This window comes from Furipterus horrens, unplaced genomic scaffold, assembly GCF_987537825.1.
Source record: "Furipterus horrens unplaced genomic scaffold, mFurHor1.1.pri manual_scaffold_6, whole genome shotgun sequence".
NCBI lineage: Eukaryota > Metazoa > Chordata > Mammalia > Chiroptera > Furipteridae > Furipterus > Furipterus horrens.
In genome coordinates, this window is record NW_028327176.1 from 90,117,847 (window position 1) to 90,143,526 (window position 25,680).

Here is a 25,680-nt window from a genome sequence, read left to right on the forward strand (position 1 = left end):
AAAAGAGAGAGAAAGAAAAGGCCTTGGCCAGGTAGCGTAGTTGGTTAGAGCGTCGTCCCAATATACAAGGTTGCAGGTTCAATCCCTGGTCAAGGCACATACAAGAATCAACCAATGACTGCATAAATAAGTGGAACAACAAATCCATGTTTCTCTCCCCCACCTCATTCCTCTCTCTCTCTAAAATCAGTAAATTAAAAAAAATTGTTTTAAAGAAATTAAAAAGTTTAAGGATCTGTTTCATGTCAGCGAACCAAAACCTAGGAGGTAATGGAAATAAGTAGACGTTGCATGAGGCAGACTGAAAAAATGGAGATGCTTCCCTTTGGATTTAAGTCTATGAAATTATGAACCCATATGAGCAGGAATAAGTGGAACCCCTCTTTCACAAAAGAAATATGCATAGGTTTTCATGCTCAATAAAATAATGTTTTATTTTTACATAACACTTTTCTCACAAACAACTCAAACATATAGAACTTATAATTTATAACAATAAACTTTCTTACTATCTGTAATAGTTCTAAAGGGGGGAATGGGAATATGAGGTAGACAGAAGAAGAATGAACACTGGGGATCTAGACGTGAGCACCAAGAGTGGGGCCAACAGGTGGCTGGGGGCCAGGGAGAGGCCCAGGAGAATGTACCCATTTCTGTGACATCTGGTTTGAGGACGAGGCTCAGTGTCCCTTGGAGAAGGAAATGCTCAAGATTTCCTTACAAGGAGCACTGAGACTACCCACAGCGTCTCCTGAGCACACGTTGGGCTCTACCAGGAGGCAACAGCAGACATCTCCCGGCCAGCTGCTCTGAACAGACAAATGGTCAGTGAGTCCGCAGTTCTCTAAGGAAGCAGGCATAAGCCGACAGTGATGGGTAAAAAGAGAGGGACACAGGGAAGGGTCTTCTTCTGTGAAGGTGGGATTCATGTTTCTCAGCGGGTAGAAGGAAAACAGAACTTGGCATTTACATTCTTTTTACATCAAATGGTCATTCCAGAGAAAGCGCAGCAGCTCATGAACTCCTCCAAAGAAAACCAGGACGAAATGAGCCAGTGCATCTCTGCCTTCCCATTGAAGATCCTGTTCAAAAAGAGAAAGACAGAGGTTTTTCTTTTATTAAAAAGGCAGTAGAATAATCCAAAGTAGAAATTCAGTATTAATACCAATTTAATCAATGCTAGAAAAACAAGCTTCTTGGGCTGCTTTATGAACTGTATGAGCTGAAGGAGAGTATCTTGGTCTGTTTAGTAATGTCCATAGACTCTGCACTGCCTCGGGAGGCTTTCCTCTGGACGTGTCTTCCCATCTTAACTGTGAGCAAATGGGGACCGCCTTTTCAGGGTGGATGGCCGCTTCCCCTGGCTTCCCAGGGCACTTGCTTAGTCCTGTCAAAGAAGCGAGGAAGTTTGCTTTGGGGTTGGAAGAACTGAGGAGACTTAGATGGGTGGAGAGGAGAGTGAATAGGAACAAAGTCAGAGGTGACAAGGAGCACAGCAGGTTTGAGGAGCCGTAAGTAAAAGCCACTGTTGATATGGGAGCATGCAGAGAAGGAGGCTGAGGGTCTCATACAAAGGGCTCTCCCTGTCGCTGTCCCTGCCCCTCCTCCTGCAGTCTGTTCTCAACACAGCAGCCTCAGGTGACGTTGAAATGTGGTTCCTCTGCTCAGTGCTCTCCAATGGCTCAGCGTCACTCAGAAGGAAAGTCCTTACGGTGACCTGAAGGTCCTACCTAATCTACCGCCAACCTGGACCTCTGCCCACACCTTTAACCACCTTCTCCCTTACTCAGCTTCAGCCACACTGGCCTCCTGGCTGTGCTCAAACCTGCCTGTCTCCACCGCTCTCCCTGGAAATCCAACCCCCCACCCCCCATGCTGTGTCAGGGTTTGCTCAGAAGTCACCTTCTCAGCAAAGCCGTCCCTTAAACTCCACTCAAAATTGCAAATCCTGCACATTCCTCATCCCTTTCCTTGCTTTATTTATCTCCAAAATATTTATGACTGTCTGATAAACTATATACCTTACTTACTCATTTATTCTTTGTCTCTCTTTTAGAATATAAACTCCACAACATCAGGGAGTTTTGGCCCTTTGATCACTGCCATGTCTCCAGTACCGAAACAGAGCCTGACACACACTAGGTACTCAGCAACTACTAGCTGAATAAATTAATGAATGATAAATCTTTAGCAGCAGGTTAAGAAATTTAGACTTTGTCTTGTCAGTAACTGGGAATCACTAAAGGATTTTTTCCCCTTTTATAATTGATATCAGTTAGGAAAATTGAATGAATTTCCTTCTAGCAGCACAGACAAGAAAATGAGTCCTGAGTCAGATGCTCGTATATTTAAACTCCAGTTTTGTCACCTAGTTGCCAAGTGACCTGGGATAGGTTATTGAATATCTCTGAACCTCAACTACTTGTCCTGAAATACCTATACCGCTAATTCACAGGGTTATTGGGAGAATTAAATTAAGGTTCTGTTTTCCTTCCACCCTCTGAGAATATTTTCAAATAGTACCTGGAAGAAATTGTTTGATAAATGTTACTTTCCTTCCCCTCTTTCTAACAAACCTAGAAGTTCCCTATGTGTTACTGTATCAGTCAGCGTCCCAGAGAAAACAGATGGTACACTCCAATTTAGGATAATTCCAGAGGGTCCAATAATGTGACTATCTGCAAAGTGGGGAGGGGACCACAGGGGGTGGTACAATACCCAGGGAAGGTAACCACAGAATTGTTGCCACTAGGGACAAGGAGGGGAAAGTTTCTAGAACCCAGAAGGAAAGAGTCCTTCCTGCAGAGAAAACTTTCAAAGACATGTTTAAGATCCTAAAAGTGATGGGAAGACTATTATAAAACACACTTCATATCTATGAAAATAACATGCCCTGGATTTTAAAAAAAGATGAGGTCCTTGAACCAAAATCCTGTATAACTAAATAGCAAAACAGATGTTATTTTGAGAATCAGGCCTATTTGAAAATACAGAATGCTTGCTTACATGAAAAGAACAAGAAAGCAGATGTGTGGCAGCTCAAGGGCAACTGGTCCAGCAGACAAAAACACGGCCTGGTGAGCTTCTGCAAGGGCAGTCCAAGAGCAAACCTAGAAGTTTCTCTAAATATATCAAAAGCAGGAAGGGATCTGGAGAATCAATATGACCACTTGATTAAACAGAGTTCAAAAGGTGAAGAAATGATGACTATACATACCATGCCAGATTTGAAATTGTTAAAGTTGCTTGACTTAGGCCTGGAAGCAGCATAGTAAATCTTGCAGCATTTTAGAGCCAGACTTAGGAGAAATTTCTAAAATTATTTTTAAAGTATGATGTGGTCTATTTAAAAGTGTTCTAAAGGGCAAATTTGTGGTAAAGAGCAAGATATCTTTAAAAGTCTTGGTCAAAGCCAGCTTTAAAAAATGCCGCAAGAAAAGTTAGGGCAGGCATAAGGACAGACATATAGATCAATGAAATAGAAATGAGAGTCCAGAAATAAACCCTCACATTTACAGTCAATTGATTTTTGACATGAGTGCCAAGGAAAGAATCGCCTTTTCAACAAACAATGCGGGGACAACTGGAAACCCACATGCAAAAAATTGAAGATGGACTTTTAACTCACACCACATACAAAAATTAACTCCAAATAGATCAAAGACCTAAATGTAGGAGCTGAAACTACAAATCTCTTAGAAGAAAACATAGGTGTAAATCTTCATGACTTTGGATTAGGCAATGATTTCTTACATATAACACCAAAAGCACTAGAAACAAAAATAAATAAATTGAACTTCATCAAATTAAAACCTTGTGCTTCAAAGAATACCATCTAGAACATGAAAAGAATAGGAGAAAATATTTGCAAATAATGTTTCTCATAAGGAACTCCCATCTAGAATATATAAAGAACTCCTACAACTCAAAAATAAAAAACAATTAACCCAAATTTTTAAATAGGCAAAGGATCTTAATAACATTCTGCAAAGAGATACACAAATGACCAAGAAGCACATGTAAAGATGCATATTTACCATCAGGGAAATGCAAACCAACACTACGATGAGATACCTCTTCAAACTCACTAGGCTGGCTACAATCAAAAAGAGAGTTAATAACAAATGCTGACAAGAATGTTGAGAGATTAGAACCTTGTACACTGCTGGTGGGAAGGTAAGTAGGTCAGTCACTTTGGAAAACAGTCTGGATGTTCCTCCAAAAGTTAAACATAGAGTTCTCATATAACACAGCAATTCCATGCCTAGGAATGTACCCAGAAGAACTGAAAACATATTCTAAACAAAAACATGTACACAAATGTTCATAGCAAAGTGGAAACATCCCAAATGTCCATCAACTGATGGGCAAATGAACAAACTATGAAATATACATACAAAGGAATATTATTGAGCAAATAAAAGAAATGAAGATTGACATGTGCTACAACATGAATGAACCTTGAAAAACTTTATGCTGCCCAACATAATGTTGGGTGTTGTTCAGCCAAGTGAAAGGGCAGCAGTTCAATGCGCATTCAGGACACATACCTGGGTTGCAGGTTCCATCCACAATCGGGAAATGTGCAAGAGGTCATCTATCCTTGTTTCTCTCCCTCTGTTTCTCCCTCCCTTCCTCTCTCAAGAAAGAAAGAAAGAGAGAGAGAGAGAGAGAGAGAGAGAGAGAGAGAGAGAGAGAGAGAGAGAGAGAGAGAGAGAGAGAGAGAGAGAGAGAAAGAGAGAAAGAGAGAGAGAGAGAGAGAGAGAGAGAGAGAGAGAGAGAGAGAGAGAGAGAGAGAAAGAGAGAAAGAAAGAAAGAAAGAAAGAAAGAAAGAAAGAAAGAAAGAAAGAAAGAAAGAAAGAAAGAAAGAAAGAAAGAAAGAAACACATTATGCTATGTGAAAGAAGCCAGATGCAAAAGGCCACATATTGTATGATTCCACTTCTATGGAATGTCCAGGATAAGCAAATTCATAGAGATGAAAAGTAGATTGGTGAGGCTGGAAGGAAAAATGGGGAAAATGAGAAGTGACTACAATGGGTTTGGGGTTTATTTCTGGGGTGATAAAAATGTTATAAAATTGATTTTGATGATGGTTGTACAATTGTGTGAATACACGATAAACCATTAATTGTACACTTGAAATGGGTGAATTTTGTGGTATGTAAATTTTATTTTGCAATGAAGATATTTTTTTAAAAAGAAAGAAAAGCTGATACCATTCAGTGTTGATTTATTCAGCTGCAGAGATAAATTTAAGACTTATAAGTAAGTTATAACTTTAAAAGATACAGGAAAGAAAAAAAAGGAGGCGAATGGAAAAGGTTTTGATTGGGTTGAATCTAACAGAAAACAGTTGGCTGTGATTTGTCCTACTCTGATCTCTCCTTTTCAGAGAAAAGTATTAGCAGGACCCATAAATATACAGAATTAGCTGACCAAGAAACAGTATAGTTGAACTACCAGGATTACCCAGAATGAAAAGTGAAAACTTTCCCATAGAAGAAACTGTAACCTAGAAGAAAAATAATGCATATCATGAGTGTGCTGTAAGAAATGATACACAGTAAAGAGATATTCAACTCCAAATACTGAAAGATCAAAGACAAAAAAAATTAACTTTTTTTTTGTTTGTTTAGCTAACATTTATTGATCATTTTCTGTGAGTCAGACTCTGTTCTAAGTGATTTACATAGATTCTCTCATTTAATTTTCTTAACAGCCATATAAGGTAGGTACTATTATTATCTCCATGTTACAGATGAGATCCAGGGAGGTTAAGTAACTTGCTCAAGTTCACACAGTACATAGTGGTGAGTTAGACTCTGGATCCAGTACTGGGGCCCTAAAACCAGCACATTTAACCCATTACACCACAGTCGATGATTCAGTGAGCAGCGAGCCCTTGTGTAAATAAGTCCTCTATGTATGTGAAGCTTCTGGTATATATTCAGAGGTGGTTATCCATTGAGGCCAGAGGGAAAGGCTTTTTATACAGAAAATTTGTAAAGGTAGAAAGGCACACCCACCTTCTCTGGGCCTCAAGTTCTTGGGGTGGCCCCTGGGAGAAAAGGGAGTCAAAGAGTAGACAGTATGGGAGTGGTGTGTGTTTTGGAACCAGCAGACATGGTTTCAGGTCCTAATTCTGCAACCCACCCACTGTGTAACCTAGGAGAAGTTACTTAACTTCTCCAAGTTATCAATGTCCTCATTTGAAATGTGAGAACAGTAATAGCCTCAGCTTCATTGGTGGTTATGAGAATTAAATAAAACAATGCAAATGAAACCTTTAGCAAACAGCAAGCCCCCATTAAGCACTAGCTATTATTACATAGCTTTAGTTTATCCTCCAAATAGAGTTGGGCTGGGAGCAAGGTCATTATCAATCTTGTGAACCCAAGGAGAAAGCAACACTTTATAATCCAAAATCTTATCTTAAGCTTCATTGTCTCCTCTAACTCCAGTCTGGTTCTTGCGACTCCACTTCACAACATCTCAATCTGCTTGTCTAATAGGAACTTCAGACTTACATATCCCAAAGAGAACTCCGTATTTCTCCCCAAATCTCTTCTTTAGTTTTCTCCATCTCAGTAAATGGCACTACCATCCATTCAGGTGCTCAGGACAAAACCACTGAAGTGAAGTAAATTATTCTTCCTCTCTCACTCTGCACATCCAATTCATTAGACAATCCTGCAGGCTCTACTTTTAAAATTCATCCTGAATCTACTGCTTATTTCTTACCACCTCCACCGCTACGTGCTGGTCTCAGCCTTTGGGGGATCTCTCTGCCTCTGCCTCGCCAGCCCCTGCGTACGTACAGCCTACTCTCCACCTCAGCCAGTCTCCATTCTAAATGTAAATCAGCTCCTGACACTCTCCTGCTCCAGAAGCTTCCCTTACATTTAGCATAAAACCCAAACACCTACCACCGCCTCTGAGACCAAGGCCACCTCCCAGACCTCACCTCACCCCACTCCAGCCATTGGCCTCCTGCTGCTCCCTGAGCCTGTTTCTGTAACAAGGGTTTTGCACTCTCTGTTCCCTCTGCCTGGAACACTTTGCCCCACGCATTGCCATTTCTCACTCGCCCACTTCCAGTCTCTGCTCAAACACCCCTCTCCCAGAGATACCACCATCCCTGAGTGTCCCTCTAAAATCCGCCTCCATCACTCCATATCTTCTAATCCAGATTTGAGTCAGCATCCTGTCTGACTGGACTGTTGAGTGGCTCGTCTGTGTGTCGTCTGTCTCCCCCTTGATGATGACATCTGTGAGAGCAGCCTTGTTGTCTGTCCTGCTCTTGCTCTAGTACCAGTGCCTGGAACTGAGCCTGGCTCATGGCAGGAGTTCAGTAAGTATTGTGTGAATGAAAGTGGTCTATGAAATGTTTTATCTGGTTTTGTGTTTATGTCACCTGTTTCCTTCTTGCTCTTAGTAGTGTTGTTGCGACCCGTCATTCATATTTTGTCTCAGGGAATGCTTTTTTGAGGGAAAGGCTACATATTGTCCATATTTGGACCAGAACGTGAAAGAAGGTGTGGCACTCCCTGAAGCCAGCGTGGTGGCTGCAGCAGCGGATGAGCGCAGTCATCGCAGGAGAGGCGAATTTAAGGGCAAGAAGTTGGGCCCTGAGGGGCAGCTACCCCTCCTCTCACTGAGCCCTGCCTGATCCTTCTCTCCCTGCTGCCAACTACAGGTTGCTCTGCAGAAAATTAAGTTGGCTGTGGACTTCATCACCGCTAACATTTCAAGTTGTAATCATTATTCTTTCCTGTTTTCCCTTGTTATCTCTTATGATAATCAGGAGAAACGAAGAGATCGGTGGGAGCGGGCTTAGATCAGACCTCTGGGTTGGTTCAGGAGAATTACTACACTCTACAGCACAGGTTGTCCTCCTTGACTAAGCATTCAATTCACCCTGGGAGCTTTCAAAATGCTGACGTCCAGACCACACCTCATGCCAATTAAATCAGAATCTCTGAAGGTGGGGCCCAGGCATCTGTAATTCTTCAAGTTCCACAGGTGATTCTAATAGGCATCCCAGCTCAAGGGTGTGGAGCCAAGTCTCTCACACTTTAATGTGTACGCAGATCCTCTGGGGTGTGTGTAAACGGGTACAATGGATTGTGATTCCAGTGTTGTGGGCAGGGATTCTGCACATCTGACCAGCTGCTAAGTGATGCTGAGGCTCCTAGGCCATGGACCATAGTTCGAGCGGCAAGTGTGAGGTCAAATACTGACCTTGAACCAGGTTCACAATTTTCAGGTCTAATGTTTGGTAATCCGGACATTATTAACCCATGTTTTCTGCTGATTCCTGGTCATTCCAGCCACTTAGCAGCCATCGTTCTGTCTGCTCTTTCTCCTGCCTGGCAGGCCCCTGCTGGAGAAACTGAGGTCTTACCTCTTGAACCATCCTATGATTGATGCTGTCACCAATGTTTTTCAGCTGCATGGCCAACTTGTGGATTATTTCCTCCTGGTGATGGTTCTCACCGAGGCCGTTTTCCTTGGGCTGAGAAGGAGAATCATGATCTGCATTAAGAGAAAAGAATCCAAGAGAGATATTCCATTAACTATCTTTGAAGTTACTCACCACTAGTTACTAAATCTGTCTTAGACAATGAAATAATGATGATCAAAAAACAAAGTCTTGTTTTGGAATAGATCAGTTCTGTTCAATACAAATATAATTCAAGCTACATATTAATTTTTAATATTCTAGTAGTGAAATCAGATAAAATTAATTAGTAATATATTTTACGTAAGCCAATATATCCCAAGTATTATCATTACAACATAAAATTATAAGTGATATGATTTGCATTCTTTTTATATACCTAAGCTTTTAAAATCTAATGTTAATTTAGTCTTATGGCACATCTCAATTCACAAGCTAACTTTTCATTGGAAAACCTTGACCTGTATTTAGATTTCACAAAGTTTACATTTTAAAAAGTAGGTTCATATATTCAAGTTGTTTCAAACATGAAAGTCTTCCAACAATTAAGCCAAGTATCAGTTTTTAAAGTTAATTAAAATTAAATAAAACTTAAAATTTAGCTCTTTAATTGCACTGGCCACATTTCAAGAACTCAAAAACCAAGTGTGGTTGACAGTCATTATATGGGGTAAGTCTGGATCTGCACAGTTTTTTAAAGTAGATTTTTCCATCTTTTTAACCCACTATCCTTGAACGAGTTCTTCCCAGTGCTATTTGCTTCCAGCTACTGTGCTGGGTGCTTTGGGGAAGTTATAAAAAATTAAAAGACAAGGTTTCTGTCCTTAAGTTGCTCACATCACACTGGCTAGGGATGAAACAATTCCCAAGTGCTTTAGAAATTCAGAGAAGAAGGAAATAAATTTGGGCTAAAGTAGACGCACACATGACTTCACAAGTATAGCAAGTTTTGCTTTGCACCTATTTTGTTCCAATAAAATTTAAGGACTTTGATTTTTCAAGTTTTGTGCCAAGAGAAAGAGTCCTGTCTTCAAAGAGGCTAGTAGGAGAGAGAGACAAACTATAATTCAGTATGTTATAGTAAAGACAAGGCCTGCACAGAGGTCAGGGAAGACATCTCAATGGAGATGATACGCAATTCAGTCTTGAAGGATGAAGGATAAATAAGAATTAGCCAGGAGAGAAAGACCGAGATGGGGGCCAGAGCCAGCTGGGAGGGAGTGGCAAAATGAACGTTCCAGACAGAAGGATCACATGAGCAAAGACACGGGGTGGCGGGGGGGAGGGGTGTGTGTGTGTGTGACAGAGGTTTTGTGCACAAACTCGAAGTGGTGCTATTATTAAAAAGCAGGGAGTAGTAGGAGACAAAGCTAATAGAGCAGACAAGAGCAAAATCATGAAGGCACAGTAAGAGGCTTGGACTTTACCCAGTAGAGCAAGAGACCCACTGAAGGGTTTTAAGAAGGAAATAATATGATTAGATTTGCTTTCCAACTATTTCCTTCTGGGATCAGAGTGGCAAATGCTAAGTAAGGCAGGGAAAGCGTTTAGAAGCTACTGAGAAGTCCCAAGAAGGGATGATAAGGAGTTGTCTAACACTAACATGCTTACCACATGCCAGGCCATGCATGCATTAGTTTACTGACCACTCCCTCACAATGACCCCCATGAGGACATTTTATCCCCATATTACAGATGAGAGAGCTGTGGTTTAGAGAGTGCTTTTCAATCTTGACTCCACCTTGGAATCCTTGACGGAGGAAAGGGCGTTGCTTTTAAAACTCCCCATGCACAAGCCTCACTCCATTGCAATGAAATCATCATCCTGGGAGTTGGACTAAGCATCAGTCCTTTTTTTAAAGTTCTCCAGGTGGTTCCCATTTGCAGCCAAGTTTGGAGACAGTGGTTTATAAGATGCTTGAGTGGCTTGCCCAGGGGATGAAGTCAACGAGTGTGAGAGGCAAGATTTAAACACAGGTCTGAACTGAAGCAGTACTAACAGGGGTGGAGTGGTGAGAACAGATTCTATAAACATTTAGGAGGCAGAATATTCTGGAATTTGGTAACCAATTAGTTGGGGAAGGTGAGGGAAAGGGAAGCTCCTACTTTTCCAGCCCTGGCAGGTTGGAAGGGTGACGGCATCATCAGCCTGTACACAGCATGCCGGTCAGGGAAGGGCAGGCGTGGAAGGCAGATGAGATGGGTAGAAAGAGAAAAAACAAAATTTGAGTTCATTCATAAATTTAAGGTATCGGTAAAACATCTTAGCAGGCATCTGGTTAATATTTGAAGCACAGAATGTCAAAATTTAAAGACTGAAAAGTCATTGTTCATTCATTTACTCAATAAGAGTCCAGGAAAGTGAATAAGATATTTCAGTTTGTATAGCTGATGACAGAACCTCTGGATAAGAGTGATTGTAAACAACGTCGTCGGCGGCGGCAGCCGTCCGTCTCGAGAGACGATGGTGTAGCTTCTTAAGAGTCTATCTGCACCGCCAAGAATGGCTGTGCAGTCCGACTCGGGAGTGACACGGTATCTGTCTCCTCCCGTGTTGAATCGACATCTTGCGATGACGCTGGAGTGTCCTCTCCAGTGAAGCTGAAGCTACAGAGCCTGGGCAGGGTGATATGGAGGGTCTGCTGTTGCCCATGCAGCAGACCCCCCCTCTCTTCGCAGCTGAAGGGTCCAAGGGAAAGACGGAGTCAATACAGCTTGGCTTCAGGTGCGCCGCAGGAGTTGCCGGTGTTGACTACAACGTCAAACCGCCTTAGGGACTCCGGCTCCGGATTTTCTGTCGGGGTTTACTCCCCTAGCCTTTCCCCTGAAGAGGTATGCCGCAAGGCAGCGGAGGTTTTTTGGAGTCAGAGTTTTCCTTCTCTGGCAAAACTTAAAAAACAACGTAAACAAAGGAAAAACACCCACAAAAATGACTGAGAAAGAACAGAGAGACAATGTTTCTCTCCCTCTTTTTCCCTCCCCTCCCCTCTCTCTACAAATATAAATAAATAAAATTAAAATAATTAACTCCATGATACTAGTACCTTGTATTTTTGCTTTTGGTCATTAATCCATTCCTAATAAAAGTTGAATGCAAAATGGATTGAGCTCTGCTGTACTCAACCTATACATGGAATTATTTGCTTGCTAAAGAGAGCTGGTGTATCTGTCCTACAGACATTTATACAGTAAAATAGCTATGCCACCATATTATAAGATAACAGAAAATAAGTTATTAAATCAAAGTTCTGAAGTGATAATATATTGAAGTGAGAAGTCTTGTGATAAGATCACTAAAATGAGTGAAATTTAAAAAGCAAAACTCTGTATTATTTTCCAGGTATTGAATTTTTAATATCCAGAGGAAAAAAGTATCTTGTTTTATGCTGGAAAGTTGTATGAATGTGTATACGTCCATGCAGAGTTCTGAAAAATCAAACTATAACCTAATGGCCTAGTGGGGAACTTGGAAAGTAATCTCAGGGTCAATCTTTTTGTAAGAATAATACCTCAGTGCAATGGAACTTTAAAAACATTGCTGTACATGGGAGCCCTGACTTTGACCAGTTGTCCCTCAGGCTGTATTTAGGGAAACTTTTCAGCAAACATGTACTTAAGGTTTTATAAGTGCTTTTCCACTGCCAGTTATAATGTGAATATTTTATTTTCTCATATAGTGGTCATCCTTTTATAATCTTGGGCTTACTAAAAATAAAGGTCTAGGGACTTCTGGTTCAAGACTGAGCACAAGCATTGGCCTCTCCATTTCTCCTAATCCCTCCAAAACCCCACCCAATAGTAAAGTATAGAAAAGAGTAAAACCACAACAATGCAGAGAATGGAAAGCAAGGTCAATAGCAGGTGAGAGAGACCTATACATGTTTGTGAAAGGCAGAAAGGAGGTGACACAAGATATAAACAAGCGAGCCAGGCAGAGAACCTGCTGCTGGGACTAAAGCCGATCTACCCACCAAGACCCCGAGGCTGGAAGACGGAGACACGCCACCGACTGGAGGTCCAATGGGGGATCAACTGCACCACTTGGTGCCCCTGACATCCCTGCCCACTACACTCAGCACAGGTATCAGGCAATCAACGAATCAATCAATAAAACCCAGACCACTCTTCTGTAATGGACGAGAACAAATCTTATGAAGGAAGCGAAAGCTTCTTAATGAATGCCGGTGCCTCGGATTATATGTCTCTTTGTTCTGAGGAACCTGGGGCTAGAACGCTAGCTCCCTCCCCCATCTCCCCAAAGCCTCCCCTCCCCCAACTCAGAGCCCTTGGTGCGCCAGGTGCTCCCTGCTCACCAGGGAGCCCTGGAGAGGCAGTTAGGCTCAGTGGTAAAATTCTGAAGCCAGATCACTTTAGTTCCAATGAAAAATCCACTGCAAATAAAACTATGTAACCCGGGGCAAGTTATTTAATCTCTCTATGCCTCAGTTTTCAACTGTAAAATGTGAATAGTAATGTATTATTTCATCAGTTCTAAGATGTTTTAGTGCCTCCAAAATCAGAATGTGATTTATAATCTGTGGTATGTCATAGTTCAACAGCATTGTTTACCTTTTTAGTAATAAACAAAATCATGGTATATCTTACAATTGATGAATATAAACCTTAATAAAATATCATAGTAACTACCCCATACAAGGGGTGTTGAGATGATTGAGTTAATATATTTCACATTCACAGGACAGTGCCTAGAACAGGCTAAATAGTATAGAAATGTTAGCTACTGCACCACTCGGGAAAACAAGCAGTCCTACTCACAGTAGCCAAATAGGTGTCCCAAACACCTCACCAGCCACCCAGTCCACATTTCTTTAAAATAACAAACTATCATCAGGCAGTTGATAAGAACCACAGAATAAGAGATACCAGATAAACAAACAAAACAGTAACCCTAAAGAAAACAGACATAATTCAGGGAACAGAAGAGAATGTGTCCGAATTCTAATGTACATGTTTAGAGAGATTTAAGAAAATATCACATCCATGAAACAAAAGAGGATGCTCTGAGAAAAAGAATAATCCTAGAAAAAATTCTTTCATATTAAAATATATATATAATTTCTGAAATTAAAAATACAACTGATGTTCCGAAAAACTAAAGTCAAGGAAATCACTCAGAAAAAATATCAGAAGTTGAAAAATATGAGAAAGACCAGTGTCTAATTAATAGGCATCCCAAAAAGAGAGAAATAGAGGAAATTATCAGAGCAAAGAGTCTAAGACAGTTTCCCAGAGCTAAAGGACACCAAACTTCATATTAGAAAGTCCCACAAAAAAGAAAAAAGAAAGAAAGAAAGAAAGAAAAGAGGGGGAAAAAAAAGCCCACCAAATGCTCAGGACAACAAACAGGGAAATAAAAACTTCACCTGTAGAACGTATTTAAGTTTCAAAATGCCAAGCATAAGGAGATGCTAAAAATCTCCAAAGAGAAACTTGGATTAGTGGGCAGCTGACTTCCCATCCACAATGGATACTAGAAGATAGTAAAACAATTAATGTCCTCTAAAAAATTATTTTCAAACTAGAATTCTAGGTCTAGCTAAACTATCAATAACATGTGAGATGTGAATAAAGACATTTGCAGATATACAAGGACTGAGAGGTCTCCCACACACAATTTCTTAGGAAGTCCCTTGAGGAAGTAGTCCAGTAAAAAAGAGTAAACAGCAGAGTATGACTAAACCAAGAAAAAATACAGAAGACTTAGCAAAAGGTGGATCCAACCCTCGTTAAGGGAAGTCCCAGGACAGTGACGGTGCAATAGGCCTAGAGAGTACCTAGATGGGAGCAAGACAACAGCTGTAGATGGGGAGCCCCCAGGGCATAGGGAGATTTGATAGAAGAGACAGTTCAGTTGAAAATTTGGGGAAACTACAAAGCCTGTGGGGGAGGGAAGAAAAGGCAATGAGAAAGACCAGAAAACAGTAAAAGGTCATACAAGAAGTGTATAGCCCATATGTGAAGCAAATTAAAATGTGGCTTAACTTTAAACTGAAGAAAATGTTTTATGGGGTTTTTTCCTAAAATGATATTTCTCTGTGTTAAAGTTTGCAGTACTTTATATGACTAGGAATAATTTTAAGCAATCACAGCTGAAGTCCTTGTATCATTACTGGGAGGTGATTGTTCTCACAATCTTGTTTTGAAAAGTTGATTAAAGAGAGACAGAGACACAAAGAGAAACATCAATTTGTTGTTCCACTTATTTAGGCATTCATTGGTTGATTCTTGTATGTGCCCTGACTGGGGATCGAACCTACAACTTTGGTATATCAAGACGACACTCTAATGAACTGAGCTACCTGGCCAGTGTCATACAAACTTTATTTCTGGTAGCCATTACCTCTAAATTCCAGAGTGTTTAAGGGAGTTGGCACAACCTTTTATTTTTGGTATACTGATACAACAGGTAGACAAGAATGAGGATGAGGGTACTAGAAGCCTTGGCCCCTGCACATGCTGGACCATCTGCTTCCAGATTGGAAAACACATGGCCTCCCTTTTTCAGAGGCAAACCACCTCACCAGAACTCAAGGCTTCATCTCAAAGTCATGTAGCCTCCTCTGTTAGTTGAAGAAAGTGGCTTCTTTTAGGAGGGCTTTCTTTTAGCTAGTGCTTTAAATTTAATCAATTTGATTATTTAAATCTTTTAAATACAAAATCAATAGTAGTTGCCCCATCTCAAAGGACAGGCCCTCTCATAATCAATCAAATATGGTATAGTTGAATGTTCAATCCTAAAAATACCTAATCAGAATTACAATTTCAAAGTAATTTGCTTAAACTTAGCAGAACTACTTATCAATCTCCGGAAGGCTTGAAGTCTTTTAGCAAGGACAAATTGCTCCTTTAGAAAAGATTGCTGGTGCCCTAGCCGGTGTGGCTCAGTGGATTGAGTGCTGGCCTGAGAACCAGAAGGTCACTGGCTCAGTTCCCAGTCAGGGCACATGCCTGTCTTGTGGGCCAGGTCCCAAATTGGGGGCATGTGAGAGGCAACCAAACAATGTATCTCTTGCACATAGATGTTTCTCTCCCTTTCCCCCTCCCTTCCCCTCTCTCTGAAAATAAATAAAATCTTAAAAAAAATAAGATTGCTGATATCACCCAGAATTAAAGTATAATCAAAGAGAAGGCAGTAAAGATAAAAGAAAGTTTGCCGGAAAGTGAAGTGTGAATTTGCGCTACCAGACCAGATTTGGCATCAGTAAGTACAGACTCCTCTTCTAAGAGGTACCCTGAGGAAGGAATGAGAGAGGCAGTAAGTAGCAAGAAGAGGAGGTGTGCTGAAGGAATTTTCTAAGTTGAGAGCCTTGAGCAGGTTTGTAGGTTATGGAGAGAAATTAGAGCAGGAGTAATGGAAAGCGGACAAGAGTGTAGATCAAAATGTTGAGGCAAAGACTCAGAGGTTTGGGGGGAACAAGAATGAAAACATGTGGAAAGACGAGCTTTGACAGGAGAAGCATCTCACCTTCCTTGGCAATAGAATAGAAGAAGGTAAGTTGTGATGCTCACATGAGGAAGTCCAGAGCAAAGAGAAAGAAGGTGTGTATGTTTGCTCCTGATGACATCAATGTCGTACATGGAGCAGAAAATGAGGCCATTTGCTGAGACAGATGGGGATGCTGAAGTGGCTGAAATTAATCACTAACAAAAATGGAAAAAAGAAAGCTGATCAGAGTTGTATAACAGGAGCTGACAACAACCATCAACCCCTCAAAAAAGAGAGAGAGAAAGAGAGAGAGAGAGAGAGAGAGAGAGAGAGAGAGAGAGAGAGAGGGAGGGAGAGAGAAAGAGAAAAATGTATTTGACTTTGATGTGCATCCTCCTTACAGCTGGCAAAGGTCCTAAACTTACACCTAAAGAAAAAAAAAAAATGTATCCTATCTTCCCATCTGGGAAGGTTCAAGCCTTGGCTCAATTACTTTCTGATTTCCTGTTCTTAGGCAGGTTACTTAGCTTCTTTGTGTCTTGGTTTCCTCATTTGTTAAAAAAGAATTTAATATTATAATGAATATTAAACAATAATGTTCATAAAGTGCCTGGTTATATAAAAAACCCTACATTATATGTCTTAGCTACTACTGCTAGACTTGGTGTTAGACGATATTTACACAGATACAATAATGTGAACCAGGGTTATTGGTTTTCAACTTTAGAATCAACTGATGGACAAAGTATGGAAGAGTCAGTTGTGACTGGAGGTAAAAATGTCAATATTACCCTGACTGAGTAGCTCAGTTGGTTTGAGCATCATACCTATATGTCAAGGTTGCAGGTTCAGTCCCCCATTGGGTCACATACAAGAACCAACCAATGAAGGCATAAATAAATGAAATAACAAATCCATGTTTTGTTTTTTTCTCTCTTCCTCTCTCTTTCTCAAAATCAATCAATAAAATTTTTTACAAATAATGTAGCCCTGGCCAGTGTGGCTCAGTTGGTTGGGCATTGTCCCACAAACTGAAGGGTCATGGGTTTGATTTCCAGTTGGGGCATATGCCTGGGTTGCAGGTTCTGTCCCTGATCAGCAACCAATAGATGTTTCTCTATCTCTCGCTCCCTTCCTGTCTCTCTAACAATAAGCATGTCCTCAGATGAGGTTACATAAATAGTTTTTTAAAAAGAATGTAAATATTAACAACTCTGGCCACAGAAAAATAAGAAGATATAGAAGTAAAATAGCAGGTTGTGGAAGGCTGAGTGAGAAGAAAGCAGGAAAGTTAGTATCTTCATCTTATAAAATGCTGAGTCATCTGATATTGCTGAAAATATATGAAATTAAAAATAGGAGTTTACGAAGAGTTCCGGCCAAGATGGAGGCTTAGACAGACATGCTGCATCTCCCTCCACAACTAAGAAGAAATACAACTACCTCAAAACTAGAGACAACAAGAAGTTCCAGAAAATAGAGCTGCATGGAAGTCCAACAAACAAAGATATAAAGAAGAAATACTCATTCAGACAGGTAGGAAGGGCGGAGCTGGGGCAGAAAGGAGGCGGTATGGTGGTGGCAGCAGCAGGCTGGCAGAAAGTACAGTCAAACATTTTAAAAAATTGAGAGGGACACTTGGAGAGCACTCCTAGCACCAGACTAGACCGCACAGCTCACAGTTCCAGCGCTGGGGACAGTAAAGCCTCATTGCTTCTGACTGTGCAGACTAGTAGGGGTTGGAGTGGAGGCAGAAACTACCAGTCTCTCAGTAGAGTCCATTCGTTTAAAGGGCCCCCACGGTCCTAGAATGTCTGCAGACCCAGGGCAACAGCTAGAGAGGAGCCAGGCCCATACAAAAGTAGGAGAAGTGCCTGGAAAAGGGGCTAGTGCTGAGCAAGCAGCATTGTTCTCTCTCAGACCCCTTCCCCACATACAGCGCCACAATGTGGTGAAACGGGTCACCCTGTATCAATGAGTAACTAAGGCTCTGCCACTTACAACATGACAGGTATGACAGCTCTAACTAAGACAGAGGCAAACAAGCAAAGGAGCCTGTCAAGATGAGGAGACAGAGAAGTATGGCCCAAAAGACGGAATGGATCAAGGTTCCAGTGGGAGAACTAAGCAATGGGGAGACAGTCAATCTAACAGATGCAGAGTTCAAAATACTGGTGATAAAGATGCTCACAGACTTGACAGATATGCTTGAGTATAGCAAACACAGAAGGGAAGAAGTGAAGGCTATGCTAAGTGAAATAAAGGAAAATTCACATGAAACCAATCATGAAGGGAAGGAAACCAGGGTTCGAATCAATGATTTGTAACATAAAGAAGAAATAGTCAACCAGTACAGAATGAGGAAACAAGAATTGAAAAGAATGAAAAGAGGATTAGGAAACTCTGGGACAACTTTAAGCATACCAACATCTGAATCATAGGGGTGCCAGAAGAAGAGGAAGAGCAAGAAATTGAAAGCTTATGTGAAAAAATAATGAAGGAAAACTCCCCAAATTTGGCAAAAGAAATAAACACACAACTCCAGGAAGCACAGAAAGTCCCAAACAAGCTAGACCCATAGAAGAGCATACCAAGACACATCATCATTAAAATGCCAAAGGTTAAATATAAAGAGAGAATCTTAAAAGCAGCAAGACAAAAGCAGAGAGTTACCTAAAAAGGGGTGCCTATAAGACTATCAGCTGATTTCTCAAAAGAAAGTTTGCAGGCAAGAAGGGACTGGCAAGAAATATTCAATGTAATGAAAAGCAAGGACCTACAACCAGGATTACTCTATCCAGCAAAGCAGTCATTTAGAATGGAAGGGCAGATAAAGAGCTTCCCAGACAAGGGAAAGCTAAAGGAATTTATCATCACCAAGCCATTATTATATGAAATGTTAAAGGAACTTATTTAAGAAAAAGAAGATCAACACTATGAACATTAAAATGACAACAAACTCACAACTATCAACAACTGAATCTAAAAAATAAAAATAAAAACAGAAACAAACTAAGCAAACAACCAGAACACGAACAGAATCATAGGTAGGTATGGGGATCATTTGGAGGGTTATCAGCTGCGAGGGGGAAGGAGGAGAAATGGGGAAATGGTACAGGGATTAAGAAGCATAATCGGTTGGAACAAAATAGACAGGGGGAAGTGAAGAATAATATAGGAAAGGGTGAAGCCAAAGAACTTATATGCACGACCCATGGATATGAGCTAAGGGGAGTGGGATTGCTGGAGGGAAGGGGGGTACTAGGCAGAGGGGAACAAAGGGAAAAGAAATTGGGACACCTGTAACAGCATAATCAATAACAAAATAAATATATAGGAGTTTACATTATTTAAGTTTACAAAGACAAAAACAGAGGTATTAAAATAATAGTTTAACTATCAAACATGAAAAGAGAGGGTGTGGTATGAGCTGACCCTCTTCTGTCATGTCAAGGAATCAATGCATGGCATAAATAAATGAAGAGAGAGAGGAAAATAGAACAGTTCTTCCCAACTCTGTCTATACATGACTATCATTTTAGAGGCCTTTAATAAAAAAGAAGAATTTTCTGGTCTGGAAATAAAACAACAAATAGGCTTTTAAAATTTTTTCTTTAGGTGCTTCTAACACACAGCCAGGTTTGAGAATTACTGATCTAGAAAACTAGAAAACATTGCCAATTAAGGAGTCACCTTTCTGGGAGTGGGGCACGGGGATGGGGTTGAGGTGGAAGGGAGGGGCTGAATACTGACTTTGTATTCATTCATTCATCCATTCATTCATTCAACAAATATTTATAGCAGGCCTTCAATGTGTCAGGCACTGCTTTAGATCCTTTTCACCATAAGCTCTCCAATGCTAGATTTGTTTCCATAAACATGTAAGCTGCTCTGATTAAAAATTTTAATACAATAAAAAAGCAGTAGCATTACTTGAATCCACACTTTTAAATACATTGGACAACTAGCAAGAACCACAGCAACCTGAGTGGAAAAGGCAGCCATTTACGCAGAGTGATACACTTGGAAAAACAACCTTTCACAAGAGAGGCAGCCAGCTTGCAAGCTGACTGGGAGAAGACAATGGGAACCCCCTCCACAGCACCCCTCTCCTACCACCAGATGTTACTGAGCCTGGGCTGCCAGCTGAGTCTAAAAGTTAGGAGCTCTGAGGACAATGGCCCCCAGAGCTCCAGGGCCCCACAACAGAGTAGAGTAGGAGGGAGAGGATAGAATGTGGTGGGAAGGGACAAGATCTCAATGATTCATTCACCTCAGCCAAGGGTAAGCTTCCAAACAGACTGCTTAACTAGTAAGTGAAATGTATGACCCTTTGATCAAAATTGCAGCCTTACCTCAAGCCACATTAATGATTAGTTAACACTCCAGCAAGGATTATTTAACAATTACCTGAGAAAAAGTGAGGGCATCCATGAGGGCTGAGAGATCACTTAGGAGAAAAGGTGCCAGAGAGAAGAAAAGGGAACCAAGTTGGGAGACCCTCCAAACAAATGCCACCTACTTCAAAAAGAGTTTAGGGCCAGCCCTGCCTGTGCCAATCAACTCCATAATGAGATTTGCAGCTATTTAACTGATTAACTCAATATCACCTGGGAAATAACAAAGTCTAGTACATCGCTTGCATTAGGAAGACAGATTACAAGAGATGCAGAGAAGGAAGGAACTCTATTGAGTGTGCTGAAAACAAGAGGTGTGTTTTGCATTCTGGAACTCAACATAATAACTATTTATAGTTTGTGCATGCCTGACCAATTTAACGATGAAGCCCTTGAGGTCATGTATCTATTTCATAACTCTGGGGCCTAGCTCAGTGACCTACACAGAGAAGGTGCTCGACAGATACTGTTGATTGTGATTGTAAAGATGCAGCTGCAGAAAAGGGTGGAGGGAATGAAACAGAAAACAGAGTTAGGGTTAGATGAAAATGTTGGCTACTCTCTTACATTTAATGACAGCTCAACCTTTTGGTTTGTCATTAAGGCAGCTCTCCTTTCATTTAAAGTTGTAAAATAGCAACAAGAAGGCACATTCACATATTTTAAAGTCTTGGTATAGAACTTCATCAAAAGCCTAGAGATACTCCCACAGTTGATGGTGAAAGTATAAATTGGTACAACCTCTCTAGGGGGCAAGCTATCTATTTACCAAATTTTACAAATGCAAATACGTTCAAGGTTATTTGTTATAGCAATGGTTTCAATGTTAAGTGATAAGAAACAACTCAAGTGTACATCAATAGGAAGATTTTTAAATAAATGATGGTATATCCACACAATGAAATATTATGCCACTGAAAATAAGGATAAAGAAGCTCTTTAAGAATGCAGAAAAACCTCCAAATCATACTGTTAAGTGAGAAAGCAAGCAAGAACACTCTATTTAATATGCTACCTTTTGTCTAAAAAGAGGGGGTATTCACAATTGTTCATATCTTCATAAAAAAAAAAAAAACTCTAGAAAGATACCCAAGGATCTGAGAACAATGGTTGCCTATGAAAGGAAGTGATGAGAGTGGGAACTGAGCAGATGGAAGACAAAAAATGCGGGAGAGACTTTTCACAATACGCCTTTTCATATTCTGTAGTTTTCCAACCATGAAAATGTGTTTTTAAGCAAACACTTAGACAGCACTTAAAATATGTCAGCCACTGTTGCAAGCTATTCAGTATTAGTAACTCCCATTATAATTACTGTCTCTTAGGTGCCTTTCTTTTTTGTCTTCCAAAATAATGTGATCTCTCAGCACTTTGAATAACTATAGTACTTTTACTTCTATTAAGATAAATCATAGTCTACATTTTGTTATAATCATTGCATGTTTTTATTATGTAAAACAACAGAAATGATAAAGCATATTAGATGGGTATATTAGTATACTTACCTATTGGATATATATTGTCTCTAACGATAATTACAGGTAATAAGTTCCTTCCTAAGAACTTAGAATAGTGGGAATAGTTGAAACAGGCAGTCTTTGGAAAGGGAGAGGCTGCCAGCACTCCTTTGCACAAGCTGTTCCTTCTTCCCTCAACTCTCAGCTCCTTTAACCCCTTCAGCTGTAGGTTCAGGGTTCCTTCTTGAGGGAAGCCTTCTCTAACCTTCCTGCTAGGTCCAAGCTTCATTATAGCAAGGAGGGCGTCTTAGAACTTATACTGTATTCAACCTTGGTACGTGTAATTAACCACTATCTGCCCCCTTTACCAGACTGTAGCTCCAGGAGGGAAGGGGTTGTGACTATTTTTGTTCACCATTGTCACCCCAGTACCTAACACAGTACCTGGAATATAGTAGTCTCTAGTACGATACTTTTTTGAATAAATAAAAAGAGAAAATATTTCCTGGAGGAGGAGAGGGAGAGTTGGTAAGCCTTAAAAAAAAGAAAGGAAAAATAAGCATCCAAGCACTCTCAAAGGAAAAAAGCAGCTGAATCACTGGACTCTCTTCTGACTTCCACAGTAATATATCACATTTATGCTAGTTATACGTATACATACACAAATATATTGAAATATATAATTAAAAAAAAAAAAAAAAACTTCTTCCCTTTCCTATCAATAATTACTACATTTTTAGAGGTGGGCAAGATCTCTTTTTGTTTTTACTCATTTTTGTTTCCCCAACAGTTTCTAATTTCCCTTAAATGACAAATCAGGATGGTTTCTCTGGACTTCCCAAGATTCTACCCACCCCCTCAACTTTTCTAAGAAAAATTGGCTTTAAGTTCCCCATTCAAAAATTCTACTTTCTTTTCCCCCAGAGTTGTTCCTACGTGTAGACTGCCCCAAAGTAACAGGTGAATTTCGGCTTCAGTAAGCTACTTTTCAGCCAACAATGGCTAGTGATTTCCATTTTCAGCCTGTGTCCAGCCCAGGGCCAAAGCCACTCGGGGAATAAGGGGGCCTTCTCGATAATCAGTTTCCCAAGAGTTTTCTATTTGGGGCAGTACTTGGGACTTCTCTTTTTCTTTTTCAGGTCGCTTGCCGGAGGGCTTCCCCCAGGCCCTCTGACGGACCTCCCGCAGCCCCGCAGCCCCGCGCCCCGCTGCACAGCCCGGTGTTCGTTCCCAGCGTGGAAAACGCGCGCTCCCGGGGGCTCTGGGCGGTAGGAGGTCACGTGGGCCCGCCGTGGCCCCCGGGGGGCGCGCACGGTCTCCCGCGCCCGCAGCGGCCCGCCGCGCTCCTTAGACACACCCAGCGGGGTGGGAGGCGGGGCCACCCGGTGCGCGGGGCACGCTGCCGGGCCCCTCCGACTGCCCCCGCCTTGGCGTTCTCGTCGCCGAAATAACAACTCAATGTTCTTCTCACGCCGCCTCTTTCAGTCCGCACAGCCCCCATTTCTTCAGCTATATTATGAAACGAGGGAGAAACCCGCTGCTGCCTTTTGGGCCAGACAGTACGTTAGGAAAATGGAAGGCTGCTGTGGGCTCCCACCTCTAAACGGGGGGACCCGACATTGCACACTGGTGGCCCACCAGGCTACAATTCCCGTCACGAATAAGATTTTACATACGGAGTAAAACGAGAGTTCTAGGCACGAAAACAAACGTGTAGGTTAGGTTGTGGGCTGTTACTCTATAAATCAAAGGTAGTGGCATTATTACTTCTTCACCGTTTCTCCTTCTGAGGCGAAACTAATTGGGAAAGCATTTGGGGTAAATATGGCAACCGCCACAGGGCACCTCGGAAGGGCATCAGCTTCACAGAGGGATCTGTGAGTAGCAAGCGGTATAGTGACTGTGAAAACAAGGGGAAAGGTCTGCAATAAAATTTAAGTTCTAGAATAGTAATGATTACACAACTTTGAATATACTAAAAACTACTGAATTGTGCCCTTTAAAAGGTTGAACTTTATAGTGTAGGATTACATATTAATTGAAAATACTTGTTATTCACAGGTGACAGAATCTCAGGCTTTGAGAATTGTTGGCACCTGCACAGATGAAAAATTCAATATTTATCAATTGAGTTCTTTCTGGAAAATGGATGCCATATTTGATATGGTGGCCAGAGACTACCACAATGCCTGAAAGTTCCACTTTCTCAGTGGCATGTGATTCTTTTAAAATTGGAGAATAGTTTAAGATTAGTTTTAATAATAGCTTTTATGTGTCTAACATATTTTAATCTAACTGTCTAAAAACCCATAATACTCTTCAAAACCTAAGACTTTAATTTTCCAACAGTCTGGGACATTTTCAAATCATAATTTTTGCAAAACAAAATTTCAAGTTTATCTTTCTTTCAATTCTTTCCTGTACTAGCAAAATGAAGAAGGAATCTAAACTGAATATTCCTTTCTTAAGAATGCAGACATTGTTAGGTCAAGTTTAAAGACAAATTTTTCTTAAAAGATAAAGTTGCTCTATTTAAGTTGCTTTAGGATCATCTTAATTAGTTGTCACATCAGTGATTCAGGGAAAATAGAAACTAAGAAATTTAATACCATGAAGCAAAGAACAAAGTCAGTTATAGATTTTTAGCATATAGAACTTTGATGAATAGATTTACCACTATCTTCTTACAGTTAACATTTAAGTAATCTGTTTAATGCCCAAATTTGTGTCTTCAATACCAAGAAAAATACATGCTAAGTATAATATTTCTCTTAGTTCAGTACAAATATCTTACCTGGGTTCCTTGACATGGCTGAAAGTGGCTGGCTGCTGGCAAGTCTGGTCATGTATGCCTTCTGAAAACTGTATTTCACCCACACTGATTTGCAACAATTTGTTACTTTGGAAGAGGGATTCAGTTCTTTAGATTCACAAACAATAGTATTATTTTTTTTCTTCTTCATGTTTTTTCCCTGTTGAAAAATGTACTTTTTAGTATATATCTGTTACGTTAGAGGAATATTGATGTTCTAACAATACAAGAAACCTTTAGTCCATATATAAAAGGGTTATGGATTTGGATGGAAGACGGAACAGGGTGTTCTCTAAGGTCTTTTTCAGCTTAGATAAACATCTGTCCATGTTGTTTGTCTTTAGATCTTACATCTGCTACACCACCCCCATCCTCATCTCCCAGCAGTTTTCCTTTATCTCTTCAATAGCTACATTCTGTCGATGAAACAGTACAGATTAGTACACATCGAAAAAGAGAGAGGAACTAGTGTAGCCAAAAGAAAAACAGATAAAAAACCTGGAGAGGTGGTGAGGGTTGGAGATGGAATACATTATTTGTCCTACACCTGCTGTGTGTGTTTCCTCCCCAGAATGACTCTTCTCTTAACTTAAAGGTTCATCACAGTATTTGACTTTCTATTTTAACTTCTAAATCTAAGCAGTTACTGGAAAGAAAAGGAAGGGATAAGAGAAGTCAGACCATAAAGAACAACTAAAGAAGGTAACAGGGGAGGCCTTCGGGAGCCTTAGATAAGTGCTATACAATACAGCAGTCCCTCTCTATATCACGGTTCACTTATCGCAGCCTCACTGTATTGCGGGATTTTTAAAAATATTATATTTAATTATTTATTGCGGATTTTTTGCTATATCACAGGATTTTGCGGTACTGTATACGTATGTTGCTAAAGTTACATAGGTTTAAGAGTGTAGAATATGTTTAAGAACATAAGCAGTGTTTATAAAAGTGTGGAAAAAGGTTAATAAGGGAGTGGGAAAGGTTAATAAGGGACTGGGAATGGTTTATAAGTATGTGGGATGGGTTTATAAAGCCTTAAAATATATTTAAATACTAAATTAAATGTAAGGTTCCTACTTCGCAGATTTTCACCTATCACGGGG

At 40.6% G+C, this 25,680-nt stretch overlaps 1 protein-coding gene across 1 annotated transcript; it reads right to left on the bottom strand.

Moving 5' to 3' along the window:
• Positions 1–452: 452 nt before the first annotated feature.
• PXT1 (peroxisomal testis enriched protein 1) lies at positions 453–24,729 on the bottom strand. Its single transcript, XM_090280424.1, has 3 exons — positions 24,560–24,729; positions 8,408–8,538; positions 453–1,082 (listed from the first exon to the last, which is right to left on the bottom strand). Exons 1-3 carry the CDS (start codon positions 24,726–24,728, stop codon positions 978–980), a joined length of 405 nt encoding a protein of 134 aa, XP_090136550.1. The 5' UTR covers position 24,729; the 3' UTR covers positions 453–977.
• Between the last annotated feature and the right edge of the window lie 951 nt (positions 24,730–25,680).

Excerpts from the sequence above, each read along its gene's own strand:
- PXT1 (XM_090280424.1), bottom strand. The coding sequence starts at position 24,728 with ATGAAGAAGAAAAAAAATAATACTATTGTTTGTGAATCTAAAGAACTG. Across the intron at positions 8,539-24,559 it reads AGCCATGTCAAGGAACCCAG|ATCATGATTCTCCTTCTCAG; the intron begins GTAAGATATTTG and ends CTCTTAATGCAG. Across the intron at positions 1,083-8,407 it reads ATCATAGGATGGTTCAAGAG|GATCTTCAATGGGAAGGCAG; the intron begins GTAAGACCTCAG and ends CTTTTTGAACAG.